Here is a 19,559-nt window from a genome sequence, read left to right as displayed (position 1 = left end):
GCTCGCGGGACTCAGACATCAATGCCGCGGGGGGGTGGTGCAGGAGTCCGGGGAGGGAGGTGCGGGCAGGCGGCTGCCGGGAAAGCGGCCGGCCGCCGCTCCACCTTTATGCGCCGGCCTTTCGGAGCTGCAAGACCCCGTTTCACAAACGCTGTTTGCGGCTGCCACGGGCGAGGCGGCCGCAACTGAATTTGGCCATCGGGCCGGAATAGCATTGCAACCGGGGCGCTGCGCACACCGATGACGTCATCGGTGCTGGCGCGGCGCTACCGGCTAACACCGATGTTAGGGTCCATCTGAATTTCGGGCGATAAAAAACTTCAGGCACAAACCACTTTATAGCCAATAAGTGGGCGCAAACGCGACTGAATTTCTAGGCCTCAGTACTTATCAGCATGTTAAAAGAACTGTTCCCATGGAAACCCACTATAACTATTGATGGTGAATGCCTTATGCATGTTGAGTCTCAGATAGAGAAGTCACAGCAGCTTAGAGAAAAATGCACCAAAACCCAACACCATAAGGGCACGGGGCAAGAGGCAGACCCAGTCACTCAGCCCGAGTAATGAGGAGTAATTGGTTAATAGAGGTTTCAGACAGTGGAGAATGTGTCTCACTGTTAGGACGCCTTCTGATGAGAGGCTCTTCCAGTCAGGACCCCTTCAAAGGAACACGTACAACACAAAATTGTGGGGTTTTTCTGTTTTGCACAAATTGGTAATCATTCTCACTCTGTCAACGGGAATGGAAATGTCAAATGTGGGGCCCCTGTAATCATTCTTATGAGGATCATTTACTGCACAGTGTAGTCAGAATGTCACTGTAAATAACCCCTGCTCCATTGTGACCTGGGACGGCTTGATGCCAAGAGTCAGTTTAATTCATGGGCATTTCCATCCTTCACCCTGATCAGCATAAAAAGTCATCTCATAATTGCAGAAAAATAATTTTATATAGCACTCACTGGCTGAAATCCAAAGACAGCTACTGAGAATTACTGTCCTTTAACATAAAACAGATTCCATCAAGCTGTCAACAGGACATTAGCATTTGAGAACTGTACCTAAGAACATAAGAGCGTAAGAAACAGGAGCAGGAGTCGGCCATAGGGCCCCTCGAGCCTGCTCCGCCATTCAATAAGATCACGACTGATCATCGACCTCAACTCCACTTTCCCGCCCGATCCTCATATCCCTGATTCCCCTAGAGTCCAAAAATCTATCTATCTCAGCCTTGAATATACTCAACGGCCTAGAAATTGAGTGGGGTTAGCGCCCAATTAGCGGCGCTGGAGGGCATTGCGCTGGAATTATAGCCGTTTCTGAAATTGACTTGGGCCTTACCATCGGCATTAGCCGGTAGCGCTGCGCCGGCACCGATGACGTCATCGGTGTGCGCAGCGTCCCGGTTGCCGTGGTAACCCGGCCCCAAGCCCAAATTCAGTTGCGCCCGCCTCGCTCGTGGCAGGCGCAACCAACGATTGTGGAAAGGGTTCTTACACGCCTTTGCGCCGGCGCATAAAGGTGGAGCGGCGGCCGGCCGCGTTCCCGGCGGCCGCCTGCCCGCACCTCCCTTCCCGGACTCCTGCATCACCCCCCCCGCGGCCCTGATGTGTGTGTGCTGCGAGCCCGGCACTTCCCCGAGGTGCCGGGCTCAGATGTCGGGGGAATCAGTTGTCGGCTGCAGGCAGCTCCTCCTTAACAGAAGGAGGAGGCCTGCAGTTCCCCAGCCTGCCGCACCGCATCGGGTGCCGCAGCGGGGGATTAGCGCCGGAAAACCCAATTGAACGCCCGTTTTGAGGCGCTAAAACCCTCCTTTAGCGCCCGCCGCCGTCTGGGCCCGGCGCAACCGAATTTTTGTCGGGCGCTGCCGCATTAACGCTGGCGCAAAATTTCTGGCGCTACAGCCCTGGCGAACCCACATCCCAATTTCTAGGCCAACGACTCAGCATTCACAGCCCTCTGGGGCAGAGGATTCCAAAGATTCACAACCCTCTGAGTGAAGAAATTCCTCCTCATCTCAGTCTTAAATGGCCGACCCCTTATCCTGAGACTATGCCCCCTAGTTCTAGACACTCCAGCCTGGGGAAAACAACCTCTCAGCATCTACCCTGTCAATCCCCCTCAGAATCTTGTATGTTTCAATGAGATCACCTCTCATTCTTCTAAACTCCAGAGAGTATCGGCCCATTCTACACAATCTCTCATCATAGGACAGCCCTCTCATCCCAGGAATCAATCTAGTGAACCTTCGTTGCACCGCCTCCAAGGCAAGTATATCCTTCCTTAGACACGGAGACCAGAACTGTGCCCAGTACTCCAGGTGTGGTCTCACCAAGGCCCTGTACAATTGTAGCAAGACTTCCTTACTCTTATACTCCAACCCCTTGCAATAAAGGCCAACATACCATTTGCCTTCCTTATTGCTCGCTGTACCTGCACGCTAGCTTTCTGTGTTTCTTGCACGAGGACACCCAAATCCCTCTGAACACTAATAGTTTCTCACCACTTAAAAAATGTTGGCCTAGAAATTCAGTAAGGCGCTGCCAGCTTTGCGGCCAGTTACCGCCCAAAGAGGGCTTCTGTGCCAATAGAGGAGTTTGCACTGATATTCAGCGCAGCGGTAATGGCGGCGGTAGCCGTTAGCGCTGCGCCGGCACCGATGACGTCATCGGTGTGCGCAGTGCCCCGGTTCCGCCCCGACCCCCATATTTAGTTGCGGCCGCCTCTTCCGCAGCGGCCGCAAACAGCGATCAGAAAACGGGGCCGTCCTGCAGCCTTAGTGGGGCGCTTTAAGGTGGAGGTGCGGCCGGCCGCTTTTAGCGCCCCAAAAAAGTTAGTGCCCCCGCGTCTGAAATTCACTGGTAGCACCCCAAGAGGGAAGCGGGGTGCTACTGCGGTACTGCAGGCCTTTCTAAAGGGGAGGGGCCTTGCGCAGCGCGACCCAGGGCCCAGCTGGGCCCCCGGGGATCGGAGTGCTGGCAAAAGAGCCCGGCACTCAAGAGAAGTGCCGGGCACATGGAGCGCAGCCGGCACGCTGCTGGGGGGGGGGGGGGGGGTGGGGGTGGGGGAGCTGCACAGAAGGCCAGGGACAGCAACGGGGGCAGGTGCTGGCAGGCGGCCAGCAACAAAAATGGCCGCCCCGGCCGCAGGTAGGCCCCTCTGACACTGTCGGACATAGCGTCCGGCGGTAAGTCAGGGGGCGCTACCCAAGATCACAGCCAGGGCGTGAGTGGGGCGCTACGCACGGCGATGATGTCATTGCTAACAGCGCAGCACCACGGGGCGCTAACGGTTACCGCCGCCGCTAACCTCCCACTGAATTTCGCGGGAAGTGATAATGGCGCCGCGCCAGGGCATTAGTTGCTTTGCGCCCCGTGCGCTAATGGGAGGCGCAAATCAACTAGTATTTTTCCCCCTTGGTGTTCTCCTCACAGCTTACTGTCCCACCTAGCTCCGTATCATCAGCAAACTTGGATACATTACACTCGGTCCCTTCATCTAGGTCATTAATATAGATTGTAAATAGCTGAGGCCCCAACACTGATCCTTGCGGCACCCCACTAGTTACAGCCTGCCAACCTGAAAAAGATCCGTTTATCCCTACTCTCTGTTTTCTGTCCGTTAACCAATCCTCTAGCCATGCTACTATATTACCCCCAACCCCATGAGCCCTTAATCTTGTGCAATAACCTTTTATGTGGCACCTTATCGAATGCCTTTTGGAAATCCAAATATACAACAGCCACTGGTTCCCCCTTTATCTACCCTGCTAGGTACATCCTCAAAAAACTCTAATAAATTTGTCAAACACGATTTCCCTTTCCTAAAACCATGTTGACTCTGCCTAATCATGTTATGATTTTCTCAGTGCCCTGACACCACTTCCTTAACAATGGATTCCTGGAGATCAGAGTCCAAGAATGACTAATCTAAATCTTTGAACTGGGTTCTAGCAATATAACTGGCTATTTTAGAATTTAAATGCCCAATGAAGTTGCTTGTGACTGCGGGTCCTGGCGTGATAAACTAGTTCAGCCAGTCAGTAGTTAATTGGTAGCCTTAGTGTGATGAGGTTGTCCTCGCAGCCTATCCTTAGCCTTCAAGTTAGGGAAATTGATGGGATTGAAGGCGGATAAATCCCCAGGGCCTGATAATCTACATCCTAGGGTACTTAAGGAAGTGGCCCTAGAAATAGTAGATGCATTGCTGGTCATCTTCCAAAATTCTAGAGACTCTGGAACAGTTCCCATGGATTGGAGGGTAGCTAATGTTACCCCACTATTTAAAAAAGGTGGTAGAGAGAAAACGGGGAATTATAGACCGGCAAGCCTGACATCGGTAGTGGGGAAAATGCTAAAGTCCATCATAAAGGATGTAATAGCAGAGCACTTGGAAAACAGTGACAGGATCGGACAAAGTCAACATGGATTTACAAAAGGTAAATCGTGCTTGACTAATCTGGAATTTTTTGAAGATGTAACTGGTAGAATAGATAAGGGAGAACCAGTGGATGTGGTGTATTTGGACTTTCAGAAGGCTTTCAATAAGGTCCCGCAAAAGAGATTAGCGTGTAAAAGTTAAGGCACATGGGATTGGGGGTAAGGTACTGACTTGGATAGAGAACTGGTTGGCAGACAGGAAGCAAGGAGTTGGAATAAACGGGTCTTTTTCCAAGTGGCAGGCAGTGACTAGTGGGGTACCGCAGGGATCGGTCCTAGGACCCCAGCTATTCACAATATATATTAATGATCTAGACGAGGGAACTAGATGTAATATCTCCAAGTTTGCAGACGACACAAAGCTGGGTGGGCGTGTGTGCTGTGAGGAGGATGCCAAGAAACTCCAGTATGATTTGGACAGGTTGGGTGATTGGGCAGATGCATGGCAGATGCAGTATAATGTGGATAAATACGAGGTTATCCACTTTGGTGGCAAAAACAGGAAGGCAGATTATTATCTGAATGGCAATAGATTGGGAGAAGGGGAAGTGCAATGAGACCTGGGTGTCCTTGTGCACCAGTCGCTGAAGGTAAGCATGCAGGTGCAGCAGGCGGTTAAGAAGGCAAATGGTATGTTGGCCTTCGTAGCGAGAGGGTTCGAGTACAGGAACAAAGATGTCTTGCTGCAGTTGTACAGGGCCTTGGTGAGACCACACCTTGAGTATTGTGTGCAGTTTTGGTCGCCTTATCTGAGGGAGGATGTTCTTGCCATGGAGGGAGTGAAGCGAAGATTCACCAGACTGATACCTGGGATGGCAGGAATGACATATGAGGAGAGATTGGGTTGATTGGGCTTATACTCACTGGAGTTTAGAAGAATGAGAGGGGATCTCATTGAAACTTATAAAACTCTAACAGGACTAGACAGACTAGATGCAGGAAGGATGTTTCCGATGGTCGGGGAGTCCAGAACCAGGGGTCACAGTCTAAGGATAAGGGGTAAGCCATTTAGGACAGAGATGAGGAGGGATTTCTTCACCCAGAGAGTGGTGAACCTGTGGAATTCTCTACCACAGAAGGCAGTTGAGGCCAATTCATTAAATATATTCAAGAGGGAGTTAGATATATTTCTTAATACTAAAGGGATCAAGGGATATGGGGAGAAGGCAGGGACAGGGTACTGAATTTGGATGATCAGCCATGATCTCATTGAATGGCGGGGCAGGCTCGAGGGGCCGAATGGCCTACTCCTGCTCCTATCTTCTATGTTTCTATGTTTGTAAGTGCTAACCTGGTCCTACCAGCTAATTGTTTCAGCACAAGTTCCTCTATCTTTTCTCCCCTGTCCAGTTTCTAGCCTTCTCTATCTGTGGCGACTGTGGTGCCCTCTGGCCCCGCCACTCTCCCAGCACTGCCACTCCCCTGGCATGGCCGCGCCCCTGGCCCCGCCATTTCCCCCGGTCCCACCGTCCCCCTGCTGCTCCCCCAGCCCCGCCGCTCCCCTGGCACCGCCGTTTCCCCTGCCCCACCGCCCCCCGCCCGGCTGGCCAGTTACCACCGACCTTTGACTGTTGCTGTCCTGGTGCAGTTGTAGAGGATGGCCAGCTCTCCGAACACTTTCCCAGGCGCCATGGTGCAGAGTTTCACATTCTCTTTAGTGATCTCCACGTTCCCCTCTGTGGAGAGAGAGAGACAGACAGGTGGCATCAGTCACTCATCCCCTAGACACACACGTCAGACGGCTGCATGGAGCAGACACTTCACGGGAACGGATTCCTTTCAGTAGCGGCGACAACGCGGGGCACAGTTACATCGCAGCAGAGCGGCAAACTGCTCGCAACTTGGAAACTCAGTGTAAAATTCAGACGTTCGGTTCAGCCTCTTCACAGGAACCTCCTGTCCACTGGGTTTGTCCTTACACGGGCAGACCACACCAGGCATGAGCACACACACACCGGGCCCCTTTTACAAACTCACCCGAACTATACCAAAAGTAAAGCCCTTTAATATATGTGAGCAACAAAGGGGCAGAATCAAGTACGTTCAGTAACATTAAAAACAAAATATAGCTCATCATTCTGTGACCACATGCAATATCAAGAAGAATGACGATAAGCTGTCGGACATGTTCACACGAAGACTGGGTTGGGAGGGGGATGGAGGCCGTCAGTAGCAGCTGTGACCCGGACTCCCACAGCGCACACACTGACATCAGAAGCTGCAAGTGACAAGTGCCTCGTAGAATGGAAAGAGTGCTCCTAAATACAATCAACACAACCCTGTGAAGACAACTTCTTCTGTGGTGCCTTGATAGATACTTAACCAACAGCAATGTACGCTGACGCAGTCTGCAACGAGAGGACATGTCTGTGCCTGCTCTCTGCTAATCTCGTCTGGAGGATAGCAGTGCTGCACAGTTGCTGAGCCACTCGGCATACTCTTGGCTCTGGGATGCTGCAGTCCTCAGCTCGGTGATGTGCATTTCCTACCTTCTCCAGCACCCAGCACTCCCAGCCGCAGTCACAGGGCATGGATTTAAAACTCTTACAGGACTGGCAAGGCCCAAATCCTAGCGAGGATGCAGCAGGAAGGGATATAGCAGTCTCCAGGGAATAAAAGTGGAAAGATCAGAGAGGGATAGATGATACAGAGAGGAATTAAAGAAAATAGTCAATAAAATTTCTCTCCAAATCTCGAGGGAGAATTGGTGAAACTCCAGAAGGTAAATCTAACTGTATGACCCACATTTACATCTCTGCCAAGTTCCATTGGACAGATGGCACCCGTGGCCTGAGCCAGTGGCTCAGTGGGTGGCACTCTGGCCCCGAGTCAGAAGGTTGTGGGTTCAAGTCCCACTCCAGGGACTTGAGCACAAAAATCTAGGCTGACACTCCAGTGCAGTGCTGAGGGAAAGCTGCACTGTCGGAGGTGCTGTCTTTCAGATGATATGTTAAACCGAGGCCCCGTCTGCTCTCTCAGGTGGACATAAAAGATCCCATGGCACTATTTCGAAGAGCAGCAGGGGAGTTCTCCCCGGTGTCCTGGCCAATATTTATCCCTCAATCAACATCACAAAAGCGGATTATCTGGTCATTATCGCATTGCTGTTTGTGGGAGCTTGCTGTGCGCAAATTGTCTGCCGCGTTTCCCACCTTACAACAGTGACTACACTTCAAAAAAGTACTTCATTGGCTGTAAAGCACTTTGGGACATCCGGTGGTGGTGAAAGGTGATTTATAAGTACAAGTCTCTTTTTTTTAAATACACCTTAATTCACATAAGAAGAAATCTCTAACCACAAAACACTTTGGAGCTACAAACACATTTTCTACCCTGGTGTGTGGGCTGACAGTCCCATTGCCCAGCAAGGGTTCCAGTCCTGTTACAGATGGGCCGAGGACTACAGCACGTGGTAGTTTGCGAGTGTTACCAGTGTGTCTGTCCCTCAGTCTCTAGTCCTGTATCTACATGACATGACTTTCCTTCTCATCGAGTGTTTAATGTCCAGCTGCAGAGCCTCTTCTGTACCAGCCAGAATTCTTCACCGCAGACATTATTTCTTTTCATTAAATTTAAAAAAACCCATGAGAGGAGATGCATAAGACAGAGATAAAGTGAGACAAGGGAGTCCTGTCAACAAAAAAAAACATGCATTTATACAAGCACCTTACTACAATCCCCAGAAATTTCTCAAAGTTTCTTCTGAGCTGCCTGTTCGCCCTTTAATGTGAACCTGGCAGGAAAAGTCCTCATTAGATCAGTTTCCTGTGCTTTGACATTTTGTTCTCATTCAGTATTGTGAGATTTATGTAAATGCGTCAAAACTTCACCGCTTCCATCTGCGAAATCAGCCTAAAATCCATCTGAATGGCGGCAATAATATTCCACACTAGCTGGAATAATTTGTCTCAATATAATTTAAGTATTTTTTTTCTTCTGAGGGTGCCTTGGCCCAGATTTAGACTTGGCAAAAGACTGTGTGTGTGTGTTCACACGGAGCAATGTGAGACTGTGTGTGTGTGTGTGTGTGTGTGTGTGTTAGTGTGTGTGTGTTAGTGTGTGTGTGTGTGTTAGTGTGTGTTTACAGGAGCAGTGTGAGACTGTGTGTGTGTGTGTGTTAGTGTGTGTGTGTGTGTTAGTGTTAGTGTGTGTGTTAGTATGTGTTTACAGGAGCAGTGTGAGACTGTGTGTGTGTGTGTGTTAGTGTATGTGTGTGTGTTAGTGTTAGTGTGTGTGTGTGTGTGTGTGTGTGTTTACACGGAGCAGTGTGAGACTGTGTGTGTGTGTGTGTGTATGTGTGTGTTTACAGGAGCAGTGTGAGACTGTGTGTATGTGTGTGTGTTAGTGTGTGTGTGTGTGTGTGTGTTTACACGGAGCAGTGTGAGACTGTGTGTGTGTGTGTGTGTGTGTGTGTGTGTGTTAGTGTGTGTGTGTGTTAGTGTGTGTGTGTGTGTGTATGTGTGTGTGTTAGTGTATGTGTGTGTGTTAGTGTATGTGTGTGTGTTAGTGTGTGTGTGTGTGTTAGTGTGTGTGTGTGTGTGTGTGTATGTGTGTGTGTTAGTGTATGTGTGTGTGTTAGTGTGTGTGTGTGTGTGTGTGTGTGTGTGTTAGTGTGTGTGTGTGTGTGTATGTTAGTGTGTGTGTGTGTTAGTGTGTGTGTGTGTTAGTGTGTGTGTATGTGTGTGTGTGTGTGTTTACACGGAGCAGTGCGAGACTGTGTGTGTGTTTACACGGAGCAGTGTGAGACTGTGTGTGTGTGTGTGTTTACACGGAGCAGTGCGAGACTGTGTGTGTGTTTACACGGAGGTGTGTGTTTACACGGAGCAGTGTGAGACTGTGTGTGTGTGTGTGTGTGTGTGTGTGTGTGTGTGTTCACACGGAGCAGTGAGAGTGTGTGTGTGTGTTTACACGGAGCAGTGTGAGACTGTGTGTGTGTGTGTGTGTGTGTGTGTGTGTGTGTGTGTGTTCACACGGAGCAGTGAGAGTGTGTGTGTGTGTTTACACGGAGCAGTGTGAGACTGTGTGTGTGTGTGTGTGTGTGTGTGTGTTCACACGGAGCAGTGAGAGTGTGTGTGTGTGTTTACACGGAGCAGTGCGAGAGTGTGCTCTTCAATCTGAGCCTCAGACAAGTCAAAGAACGGTGCATCGCGTTTCATTGTCAGTCTGATTAAATCCAGGCTGACTGGGGAAGGGAGGGACTCTGGTGATCAATGTTCTCGCCCGCCCGGTGCTCACAATCTGAAATAGGTCACTCTGATTTGCAGCTTATTAGTGAGTGGCTGACTGCCTTTCAGACAGAGGCATTACCCGTTACTCTTCAAGTTTCCCTGGCGCCTAATCCCATTTCTTGCTAGGATTGCAGACGGGTGCCATGTGGAGTTGAGCGAGAGAGAGACAGCTCTTCCAAACAAGGAAAGGAAACAGAAAACATTCCATAAATCAGCACAAATTCAGGCAGATCACTCCATTTCACGACAATAGCAAAATACTGCGGAAGCTGGAAATCCAAAATAACAGAAAACGCTGAAAAACCTCAGCAGGCCCGGCAACATCCGTGGAGAGAGAAACAGAGTCAACTTTTCAGGTCGAAGACCCTTCGTCAGGACTGAGAAAAAAGCAGGAAATAAAACAGATTAAAAGGCAAGTTTGGGGGCTGGGAAATGGGGGAGGGGACGAAAGAACAAAAGGGAAGGTCTGGGGGGGGTGAAGAGACATTAAGAGATATTCAAGGCGAGACGAGATGGTAATAGGACAGGTAAAGAGACAAAGGATGGCTCTAGATGAAGTGTGAAATGCGCTGGCAGAGTGAGAGACAGCTGCCATGTGGGAGAGAGAAAGGAAAAGGCACAAACCAAAAGTGTGGATAAAAAATGATAGGGGCTGAGGTTATGATCTGAAATTGTTGAACTTGATATTGAGTCCAGAGGGCTGTAAAGTGCCTAATCGGAAGATGAGGTGCTGTTCCTCGAGCTTACGCTGAGCTTCCGTGGAACAATGCAAGAGGCCGCGGACGGTGAGGTCTGAGTGGGAATGGAGCGGTGAATTGAAATGTCAGGCGACCAGAAGCTCGGGGGTCACCCTTACGGGGTCTCCATTTCACTGTGTGCTGAAAGGATCGATTCAACACAGATGATAGAGAGCCGACTGAATGTCACCTGGTGATGGTGCATGGTTATCAACAGAAGGAGAATAAAATTCCCCAGCTTTTCCCACCGTGGCAGTGTTCAACGTTAAGATAAAATAAAGACACTGGTCTGGTCAATAAATGTGCCACCCCATGTAATGAGTCTTGATTTGATTCTTGGTCGGCGCTGAATTAGCCCCTCCTAGCTGGGGCGTTGGCTGGTGTGCTACAGTTGCTCTTACTGACCAATTGTGAGCCGATCAGGGCCCGTACATATCATCAATTCAAGGGCCCCATCCCACCCCAGGTGGAGGTGGAGGTCGGGTGAGGGCAGAATTAGGCGAGGTTGTGAGGTCCTCCATGTTCACAGAGACTGCCGACAGTCTGTCTGGGCTGACACACAAAGAATGGCCACTTGCTGGAAGTATTGGAGGTTGGCTGGCACCCATGGCACAGGACCCCAGTCAGTCAGGACCTTCAGGAAAGCAGGAGAAAGTTGGAAGCTTCAATCGGAGAATCAGGGTGCTAGAGGGATGGGCTATCAGTGGGAGAGTTAGGGTGCTAGAGGGATGGGCTTCGATGGGAGAGTTACGGTACTAGAAGGATGGGCTATCAGTGGGAGAGTTAGGGTACTAGAGGGATGGGCTATCATTGGGAGAGTTAGGGTACTAGAGGGATGGGCTATCAGTGGGAGAGTTAGGGTACTAGAGGGATGGGCTATCAGTGGGAGAGTTAGGGTACTAGAGGGATGGGCTATCAGTGGAAGAGTTAGGGTACTAGAGGGATGGGCTATCAGTGGGAGAGTTAGGGTACTAGAGGGATGGGCTATCAGTGGGAGAGTTAGGGTACTAGAGGGATGGGCTATCAGTGGGAGAGTTAGGGTACTAGAGGGATGGGCTATCAGTGGGAGAGTTAGGGTACTAGAGGGATGGGCTATCAATGGGAGAGTTAGGGTACTAGAGGGATGGGCTATCAATGGGAGAGTTAGGATACTAGAGGGATGGGCTATCAGTGGGAGAGTTAGGGTACTAGAGGGATGGGCTATCAGTGGGAGAGTTAGGGTACTGGAGGGATGGGCTATCAGTGGGAGAGATAGGGTGCTAGAGGGATGGGCTATCAATGGGAGAGTTAGTGTGCTAGAGGGATGGGCTATCAATGGGAGAGTTAGGGTACTAGAGGGATGGGCTTCAATGGGAGAGTTAGGGTACTAGAGGGATGGGCTATCAGTGGGAGAGTTAGGGTGCTAGAGGGATGGGCTATCAATGGGAGAGTTAGGGTACTAGAGGGATGGGCTATCAGTGGGAGAGTTAGGGTGCTAGAGGGATGGGCTTCGATGGGAGAGTTAGGGTGCTAGAGGGATGGGCTATCAGTGGGAGAGTTAGGGGACTAGAGGGATGGGCTTCGATGGGAGAGTTAGGCTACTAGAGGGATGGGCTATCAGTGGGAGAGTTAGGGTACTAGAGGGATGGGCTATCAATGGGAGAGTTAGGGTACTAGAGGGATGGGCTTCGATGGGAGAGTTAGGGTGCTAGAGGGATGGGCTATCAGTGGGAGAGTTAGGGTACTAGAGGGATGGGCTATCAGTGGGAGAGTTAGGGTGCTAGAGGGATGGGCTATCAGTGGGAGAGTTAGGGTACTAGAGGGATGGGCTATCAGTGGGAGAGTTAGGGTGCTAGAGGGATGGGCTATCAGTGGGAGAGTTAGGGTACTAGAGGGATGGGCTATCAGTGGGAGAGTTAGGGTACTAGAGGGATGGGCTATCAGTGGGAGAGTTAGGGTACTAGAGGGATGGGCTATCAGTGGGAGAGTTAGGGTACTAGAGGGATGGGCTTCAATGGGAGAGTTAGGGTACTAGAGGGATGGGCTATCCGTGGGAGAGTTAGGGTGCTAGAGGGATGGGCTATCAGTGGGAGAGTTAGGGGACTAGAGGGATGGGCTTCGATGGGAGAGTTAGGGTACTAGAGGGATGGGCTTCAATGGGAGAGTTGGGGTACTAGAGGGATGGGCTATCAATGGGAGAGTTAGGATACTAGAGGGATGGGCTTCAATGGGAGAGTTAGGGTACTAGAGGGATGGGCTTCGATGGGAGAGTTAGGGTACTAGAGGGATGGGCTTTGATGGGAGAGTTAGGGTACTGGAGGGATGGGCTTCGATGGGAGAGTTAGGGTGCTAGAGGGATGGGCTTCGATGGGAGAGTTAGGGTACTAGAGGGATGGGCTTCAATGGGAGAGTTAGGGTACTAGAGGGATGGGCTATCAATGGGAGAGTTAGGATACTAGAGGGATGGGCTTCGATGGGAGAGTTAGGGTACTAGATGGATGGGCTTCGATGGGAGAGTTAGGGTGCTAGAGGGATGGGCTTCGATGGGAGAGTTAGGGGACTAGAGGGATGGGCTATCAATGGGAGAGTTAGGGGACTAGAGGGATGGGCTATCAATGGGAGAGTTAGGGTACTAGAAGGATGGGCTATCAATGGGAGAGTTAGGGTGCTAGAGGGATGGGCTTCAATGGGAGAGTTAGGGTACTAGAGGGATGGGCTTCGATGGGAGAGTTAGGGTACTAGAGGGATGGGCTTCGATGGGAGAGTTAGGGTGCTAGAGGGATGGGCTTCGATGGGAGAGTTAGGGTACTAGAGGGATGGGCTTCGATGGGAGAGTTAGGGTGCTAGAGGGGTGGGCTTCGATGGGAGAGTTAGGGTACTAGAGGGATGGGCTTTCAGTGGGAGAGTTAGGGTACTAGAGGGATGGGCTTCGATGGGAGAGTTAGGGTGCTAGAGGGATGGGCTTCGATGGGAGAGTTAGGGGACTAGAGGGATGGGCTATCAATGGGAGAGTTAGGGTGCTAGAGGGATGGGCTATCAGTGGGAGAGTTAGGGGACTAGAGGGATGGGCTATCAATGGGAGAGTTAGGGTGCTAGAGGGATGGGCTATCAGTGGGAGAGTTAGGGGACTAGAGGGATGGGCTATCAGTGGGAGAGTTAGGGTGCTAGAGGGACAATCTTCAATGGGCTGAATGATGTTGGGGGAGGGGGGAAATCACTATGCCATTATGGACCAAACTGTTCACAAAAAAGACCTCGGTAAAATCAAACCGAGGAAAGATAAAGATTGGAACTCGCTGCAGGAAAGAGACCAGAAGACAAGAGTTGGAAAAAGCTCCACTGGTCACATGCAAGATCTGTAAGTGACAGACTTTAAAGCACTGCAGTAGAACATGCGTCACTCATTCAGTCTTCAAGCACCATAGGTACAGGCAGCCCAGCCCATCAATGCACTTTGCACCAAGGACCACGGGATCCAGCGTCGTGTCATACCCTCTGCCGACACGTACGTAGATCAAGGTTCAAGTTCTCTCTTGTGCTATAATCTGTTATCTGAACCCCTTAATTAGATTACAGCTTTGTAATCACTTCCCATCCCAGATACAGGAGTCTGAATGGATTGGAGCATTCTCTATTCACACTATAGCAGTGTGTGCAGGAGTCTGAATGGATTGGAGCATTCTCTATTTACACTATAGCAGTGTGTGCAGGAGTCTGAATGGATTGGAGCATTCACTATTCACACTATAGCAGTGTGTGCAGGAGTCTGAATGGATTGGAGCATTCACTATTCACACTATAGCAGTGTGTGCAGGAGTCTGAATCCACTCACTCTGTGTGGATTAGTAGTGTAGGGGAGTCTGAATGTACATTATCACAGCCCAACTCCAGCACTGCTTCAAGGCCTCCCCGCCCCCAAGGTTCTTTAATGCTCCAGTTTAGATTGGAATGGCTGGGATCCCTGGAAAGGAAATTCGCCTCATTTGTCACCCGTTGGGATTGGAATCATACACTGTGTAATTCTTTCTCCTTGAGCCTCAAAATAATCGTCAGTGACACAGACAGATACCAAATAAAAGCTGCAGTCACTTCATCAATGAGCTGAGTGAGGAGAAGCTGTTGGCTTCTACTCTGAACTCATTTATCCTGCCTGTCTGAGGAATACTAGACAACACTGCTGGAGACACACTGCAAACTAACACATACACATTTACTTCACTCTTGACAGTTCTTTCCCTGCTCTTCCCCTCCCCTCCCCTCCCAGCCCGCTCTTCCCCTCCCCTCCCAGCCCGCTCTTCCCCTCCCCTCCCAGCCCGCTCTTCCCCTCCCCTCCCAGCCCGCTCTTCCCCTCCCCTCCCAGCCCGCTTTTCCCCTCCCCTCCCAGCCCGCTCTTCCCTCCCCTCCCAGCCCGCTCTTCCCCTCCCCTCCCAGCCCGCTCTTCCCCTCCCCTCCCAGCCCGCTCTTCCTCTCCTCCCCCAGCCCGCTCTTCCCCTCCCCTCCCAGCCCGCTCTTCCCTCCCAGCCCAGCCCGCTCTTCCCTCCCAGCCCAGCCCGCTCTTCCCTCCCAGCCCAGCCCGCTCTTCCCTCCCAGCCCAGCCCGCTCTTCCCTCCCCTCCCAGCCCGCTCTTCCCCTCCTCCCCCAGCCCGCTCTTCCCCTCCCCTCCCAGCCCGCTCTTCCTCTCCTCCCCCAGCCCGCTCTTCCCCTCCCCTCCCAGCCCGCTCTTCCCTCCCAGCCCAGCCCGCTCTTCCCTCCCAGCCCAGCCCGCTCTTCCCTCCCAGCCCAGCCCGCTCTTCCCTCCCAGCCCAGCCCGCTCTTCCCTCCCCTCCCAGCCCGCTCTTCCCCTCCTCCCCCAGCCCGCTCTTCCCCTCCCCTCCCAGCCCGCTCTTCCCTCCCAGCCCAGCCCGCTCTTCCCTCCCAGCCCAGCCCGCTCTTCCCCTCCTCCCCCAGCCCGCTCTTCCCCTCCCCTCCCAGCCCGCTCTTCCCTCCCAGCCCAGCCCGCTCTTCCCCTCCTCCCCCAGCCCGCTCTTCCCTCCCCGCCCGCTCTTTCCCTCCCCTCCCCTCCCAGCCCGCTCTTCCCTTCCCTCCCCGCCCTCTCTTTCCCTCCCCTCCCCGCCCTCTCTTTCCCTCCCCTCCCCGCCCTCTCTTTCCCTCCCCTCCCAGCCCGCTCTTCCCCTCCCAGCCCGCTCTTCCCCTCCCCTCCCAGCCCGCTCTTCCCCTCCCCTCCCCTCCCAGCCCACTCTTCCCCTCCCCTCCCAGCCCACTCTTCCCCTCCCCTCCCCTCCCAGCCCACTCTTCCCCTCCCCTCCCAGCCCACTCTTCCCCTCCCCTCCCCTCCCCTCCCAGCCCACTCTTCCCCTCCCCTCCCAGCCCTCTCTTCCCCTCCCCTCCCCTCCCGGCTCACTCTTCCCCTCCCCTCCCCTCCCGGCCCACTCTTCCCTCCCCACGGGTGTGTGCCCTTTATGATATTCTACAACATCACCCATGAAGTGTTTTCCTTCAAAGAATTTCCAAGAACATGATGTATGACTAAAAGAGGCACCTTTGCTGAGCTCCAGCTGCTGCCCTGGCAACAGCGTGTTGCACGGGTCCTCGTTTAAGGAAAGTCTGCTCCTTTCTTTATCATGTTAAAAATATTTGGGTTTCCATCCAGGCCACGGCAATTATCTAACAGAAGTGCTGGCTGATTTGATGTTTCCTGGCGCCTTCCTGTAAAAATGTCTAATATGTTTAAGCTGCTAGCTTCAGTAAAAACTTCTTTTCCTCTATTTCCAGGAAAAGTAGGAACAGGAGGAGGCCATTCAGCCCTTCGAGCCTGTTCTGTCATTCTATTAGATCATGGCAGATCTGTACCTCAATCCATTTACCCGCCTTGGTTCCATATCCCTTGATAATCTTGCCTAACACAAATCTATCAATCTCAGTCTTGGCTATTTCAATTGACTCCCAGCATCCACACATTTGTGTGTGTGGTGGGGTGGGGGGGGGGGGGGGTGAAAATACCATATTTCCATTACTTTTTCAGTGAACTTCTATGTTTCTAAGAAGTGCTTCCTGATTTCACTCCTAACTGGCTTAGCTCTCATTTTAAGGTTATGCCCTCTTGTTCTGGACTCCCCCACCAGAGGTAATAGTTTCTCTATCTACCCTATCGAACCCTTTTATCATTTTAAACACCTCAATTAGATCACCCCTCAACCTTCTGAACTCAAGGCAAGCCAAGTTTATGCAACCTGCCCTAATAATTTAACCCTTTAAGCTCCTGTATCATTCTGGTGGATCTACGCTGCACCCCCCCCTCCAAGGCTAATATATCCTTCCAAATATCTTTCCTACATAGGTATGAGGGGCGAGCTGGCTATGGTAGATTGGGAAACTAGATTGAAAGATATGATGGTACATAAGCAATGGCAAACATTTAAAGAAACAATTCATAATTCACGAATATATATTCCATTAACTAATAAAAACCCCACGTGAAAATTGATCCAACCGTGGCTAACAAGAGAAGTTAAAGATAGTATTAGATTAAAGGAAGAGGCTTATAATATTGCCAAGAAGAGCAGTAAGCCTGAGGATTGGGAGGATTTTAGAATTCAACAAAGGAGGACCAAGAAATTGATAAAGAGAGAGAAAATAGAATGAGAGTAAACTAGCGGGAGACATAAAAATAGATTGTAAAAGCAATCTTGAAGAGATTAGCAAAAGTAAATATGGGTCCCTTACAGGCAGAGACCGGAGAAATTATACAGGAAACTTTGGTTTATCTGGAGGTTAACTGTCCGGAATGTTCAATCCACCAGCAAAAATCAGGAGCCATTTCGTTAGGTTTTTTTTCTTTTCGTTGCTTTTTTTTCACCAGTCAGGCTCTGCAAGGTCTAGCTGAGGCTGTTGCTAAGCTACAGAGACACTTGCAAGGTACGGCCGACTGTTTAGAAGCTAAGCAACAGGGTTTGTTGCCACATACGGAGCTCAAAGCTCCGTATGTTTCAACATTAGCGCTGGTTTGTCCGGCAGTTTTGATGGGACGGCAACAACTTGGTCCCGTCGGTGCCGGATAGCACAAAGTTTCCTGTAATGGGGAATAAGGAAATGGCAGAGACATTAAACCAGTACTTGGTATTTGTCTTCAAGGAAGATGACACAAAAAACAAGGGTCTAGTGAGAATAAGGAACTTAAATAAATTAATATTAATAAAGAAATAGGACTGGAGAAATGAATGGGACTAAAAGCTGACAAATCCCCTGGACCTGATGGCCTACGTCCTCGGGTTTTAAAAGAGGTAGCTACAGAGATAGTGGATGCATTCGTTTTGATCTTCCAGAATTCCCTAGATTCTAGAATGGTCCCCGTGGATTGGAAAGTATCAAATGTAACCCTGCAGTTCAAGAAAGGGGGGAGAGAGAAAGCAGGGAACTATAGGCCAGTTAGCCTGATATCAGTAGTAGGGAAAATGCTAGAATCTATTATTCGGGATGTGGTAACAGCACTTAGAGAATCATAGTATGATTAGGCAGAGCCAACACGGATTTATGAAAGGGAAATTGGATTTGACAAATCTAAGAGTTCTTTTGAGGTAGATAAGGGGGAACCAGTGGATGTGGTGTATTTAGATTTTCAAAAAACATTTGATAAGGTGCCACACAAAAGGTTATTACACAAAATTAGGGCTTGTGGGGTTGGGGTAATATATTAGCATGAATTGCGGATTGGTTCACAGACAGAAAACAGAGAGTAGGAATAAACGGGTCATTTTCGGGTTGGCAGGCTGTAACTAGTGGGGTGCCGCAAGGATCAGTGCTTGGGCCTCAGCTATTCACAATTTATATTAATCACTTAGATGAGGGGACTGAGTGTAATGTGTCCAAGTTTGCTGAAGATACAAAGCTAGGCGGGAAAGTAAGTTGTGAGGAGGATGCAAAAGAGGCTGCAAAGGGGATATAGACAGGTTAAGTGAGTGGGCAAGAACATGGCAGATGGAATATCATGTGGAGAAATGTGAAGTTATCCGCTTTGGTAGGAAAAATAGAAAAGCAGAATAGTTTTTAAATGGCGAGAGATTGGGAAATATTGGTATTCAGAGGGACCTGGGAGTCCTTGTACACGACTCACTGAAAGTTAATGTCAGTAAAGCTAACAATTAGGAAAGCAAATGGTATGTTAGCCTTTATTACAAAAGGATTGGAGTATAAGAGTAAAGAAGTTTCTCTGCAATTATACAGGGCCTTGGTGAGGCCACACCTGGAGTACTGTGCACTGTTTTGGTCTCCTTTCCAAAGGAAGGATATACTTGCCTTAGAAGGAGTGCAACGAAGGTTCACCAGACTGATTCTTGGGATAGGGGATTGTCCTATGAGGAGAGATTGAGTAGACTAGGCCTATATTCTCTGGAGTTTAGAAGAATGAGAGGTGATCTCATTGAAACATATAAAATTCTTAAGGGGTTTGACAGGGTAGATGCAGGGAGGATGTTTCCCCTGGCAGTGGAGTCTAGAACCAGGGGCCACAGTCTCAGAATAAGGGATCGGCCATTTAAGACTGAGATGAGGAGGAATTTCTTCACTCAGAGGGTGGTGAATCTTTGGCATTCTCTACCCCAGAGGGCTGTGGAGGCTCAGTCATTGAGTATATTGAGATTGATAGATTTTTGGATACTAAGGGAACCGAGGGATATGGGGATAGTGTGGGAAGGTGGAGTTGAGGTAGAAGATCAGCCATGATCTTATTGGATGGCGGAGCAGGCTCGAAGGGCCTCTCCTGCTCCTATTGCTTATGTTCTTAGGTTCCTGAGGCTCGGTGCCCAGAACTGAATGCAGTACTTCAGATGGGATCTGACCAAGGCTCTGTATGGACAAGGTTTGTAAATCACCAACAAAGTACTTGGGAGCCTTCAGTAGAGTATACAAGCCTTGTCATTTAGCACTGACTTGTATCATCGTGCAGAGTGATGGCAGGTTTTCCTAACTATTATCATATAGCACATCAAACTCTGATTGTATAATCCCCACTTCTAATGTGTTCACAAATGGATCCTATTCTTTATCAAGTTCAGCATTCGTCAAGGATGGGGGGGCGGGGGGGTGGTCAATAGGCCAGTTCAGAACGTCAATGAATATGGGGGGGGGGAGGGGGAGAGGGGCTGGGAAAGGAGAGTCTGGGGAAGGAGAGTCTGCACC

At 50.4% G+C, this 19,559-nt stretch overlaps 1 protein-coding gene across 1 annotated transcript in view; it reads right to left on the bottom strand.

Annotated features, from left to right (window-relative positions):
• LOC147098065 (cGMP-dependent protein kinase 1-like) overlaps nucleotides 1-19,559 on the bottom strand; it is a 120,022-nt gene that overhangs the window by 57,488 nt on the left and 42,975 nt on the right. The window contains exon 3 of the mRNA XM_085971295.1: nucleotides 6,004-6,117. Coding sequence (XP_085827421.1) covers nucleotides 6,004-6,117 — 114 coding nt within the window. The remainder of the gene's footprint in view (nucleotides 1-6,003; nucleotides 6,118-19,559) is intronic.

Source organism: Somniosus microcephalus, chromosome 30 (genome assembly GCF_052327205.1).
Source record: "Somniosus microcephalus isolate GS21.2 chromosome 30, FLI_Smic_1.0, whole genome shotgun sequence".
Lineage (NCBI taxonomy): Eukaryota > Metazoa > Chordata > Chondrichthyes > Squaliformes > Somniosidae > Somniosus > Somniosus microcephalus.
The sequence above is the reverse complement of the archived record's forward strand: the minus strand, read 5'-3'. Positions and strand labels throughout refer to the sequence as shown.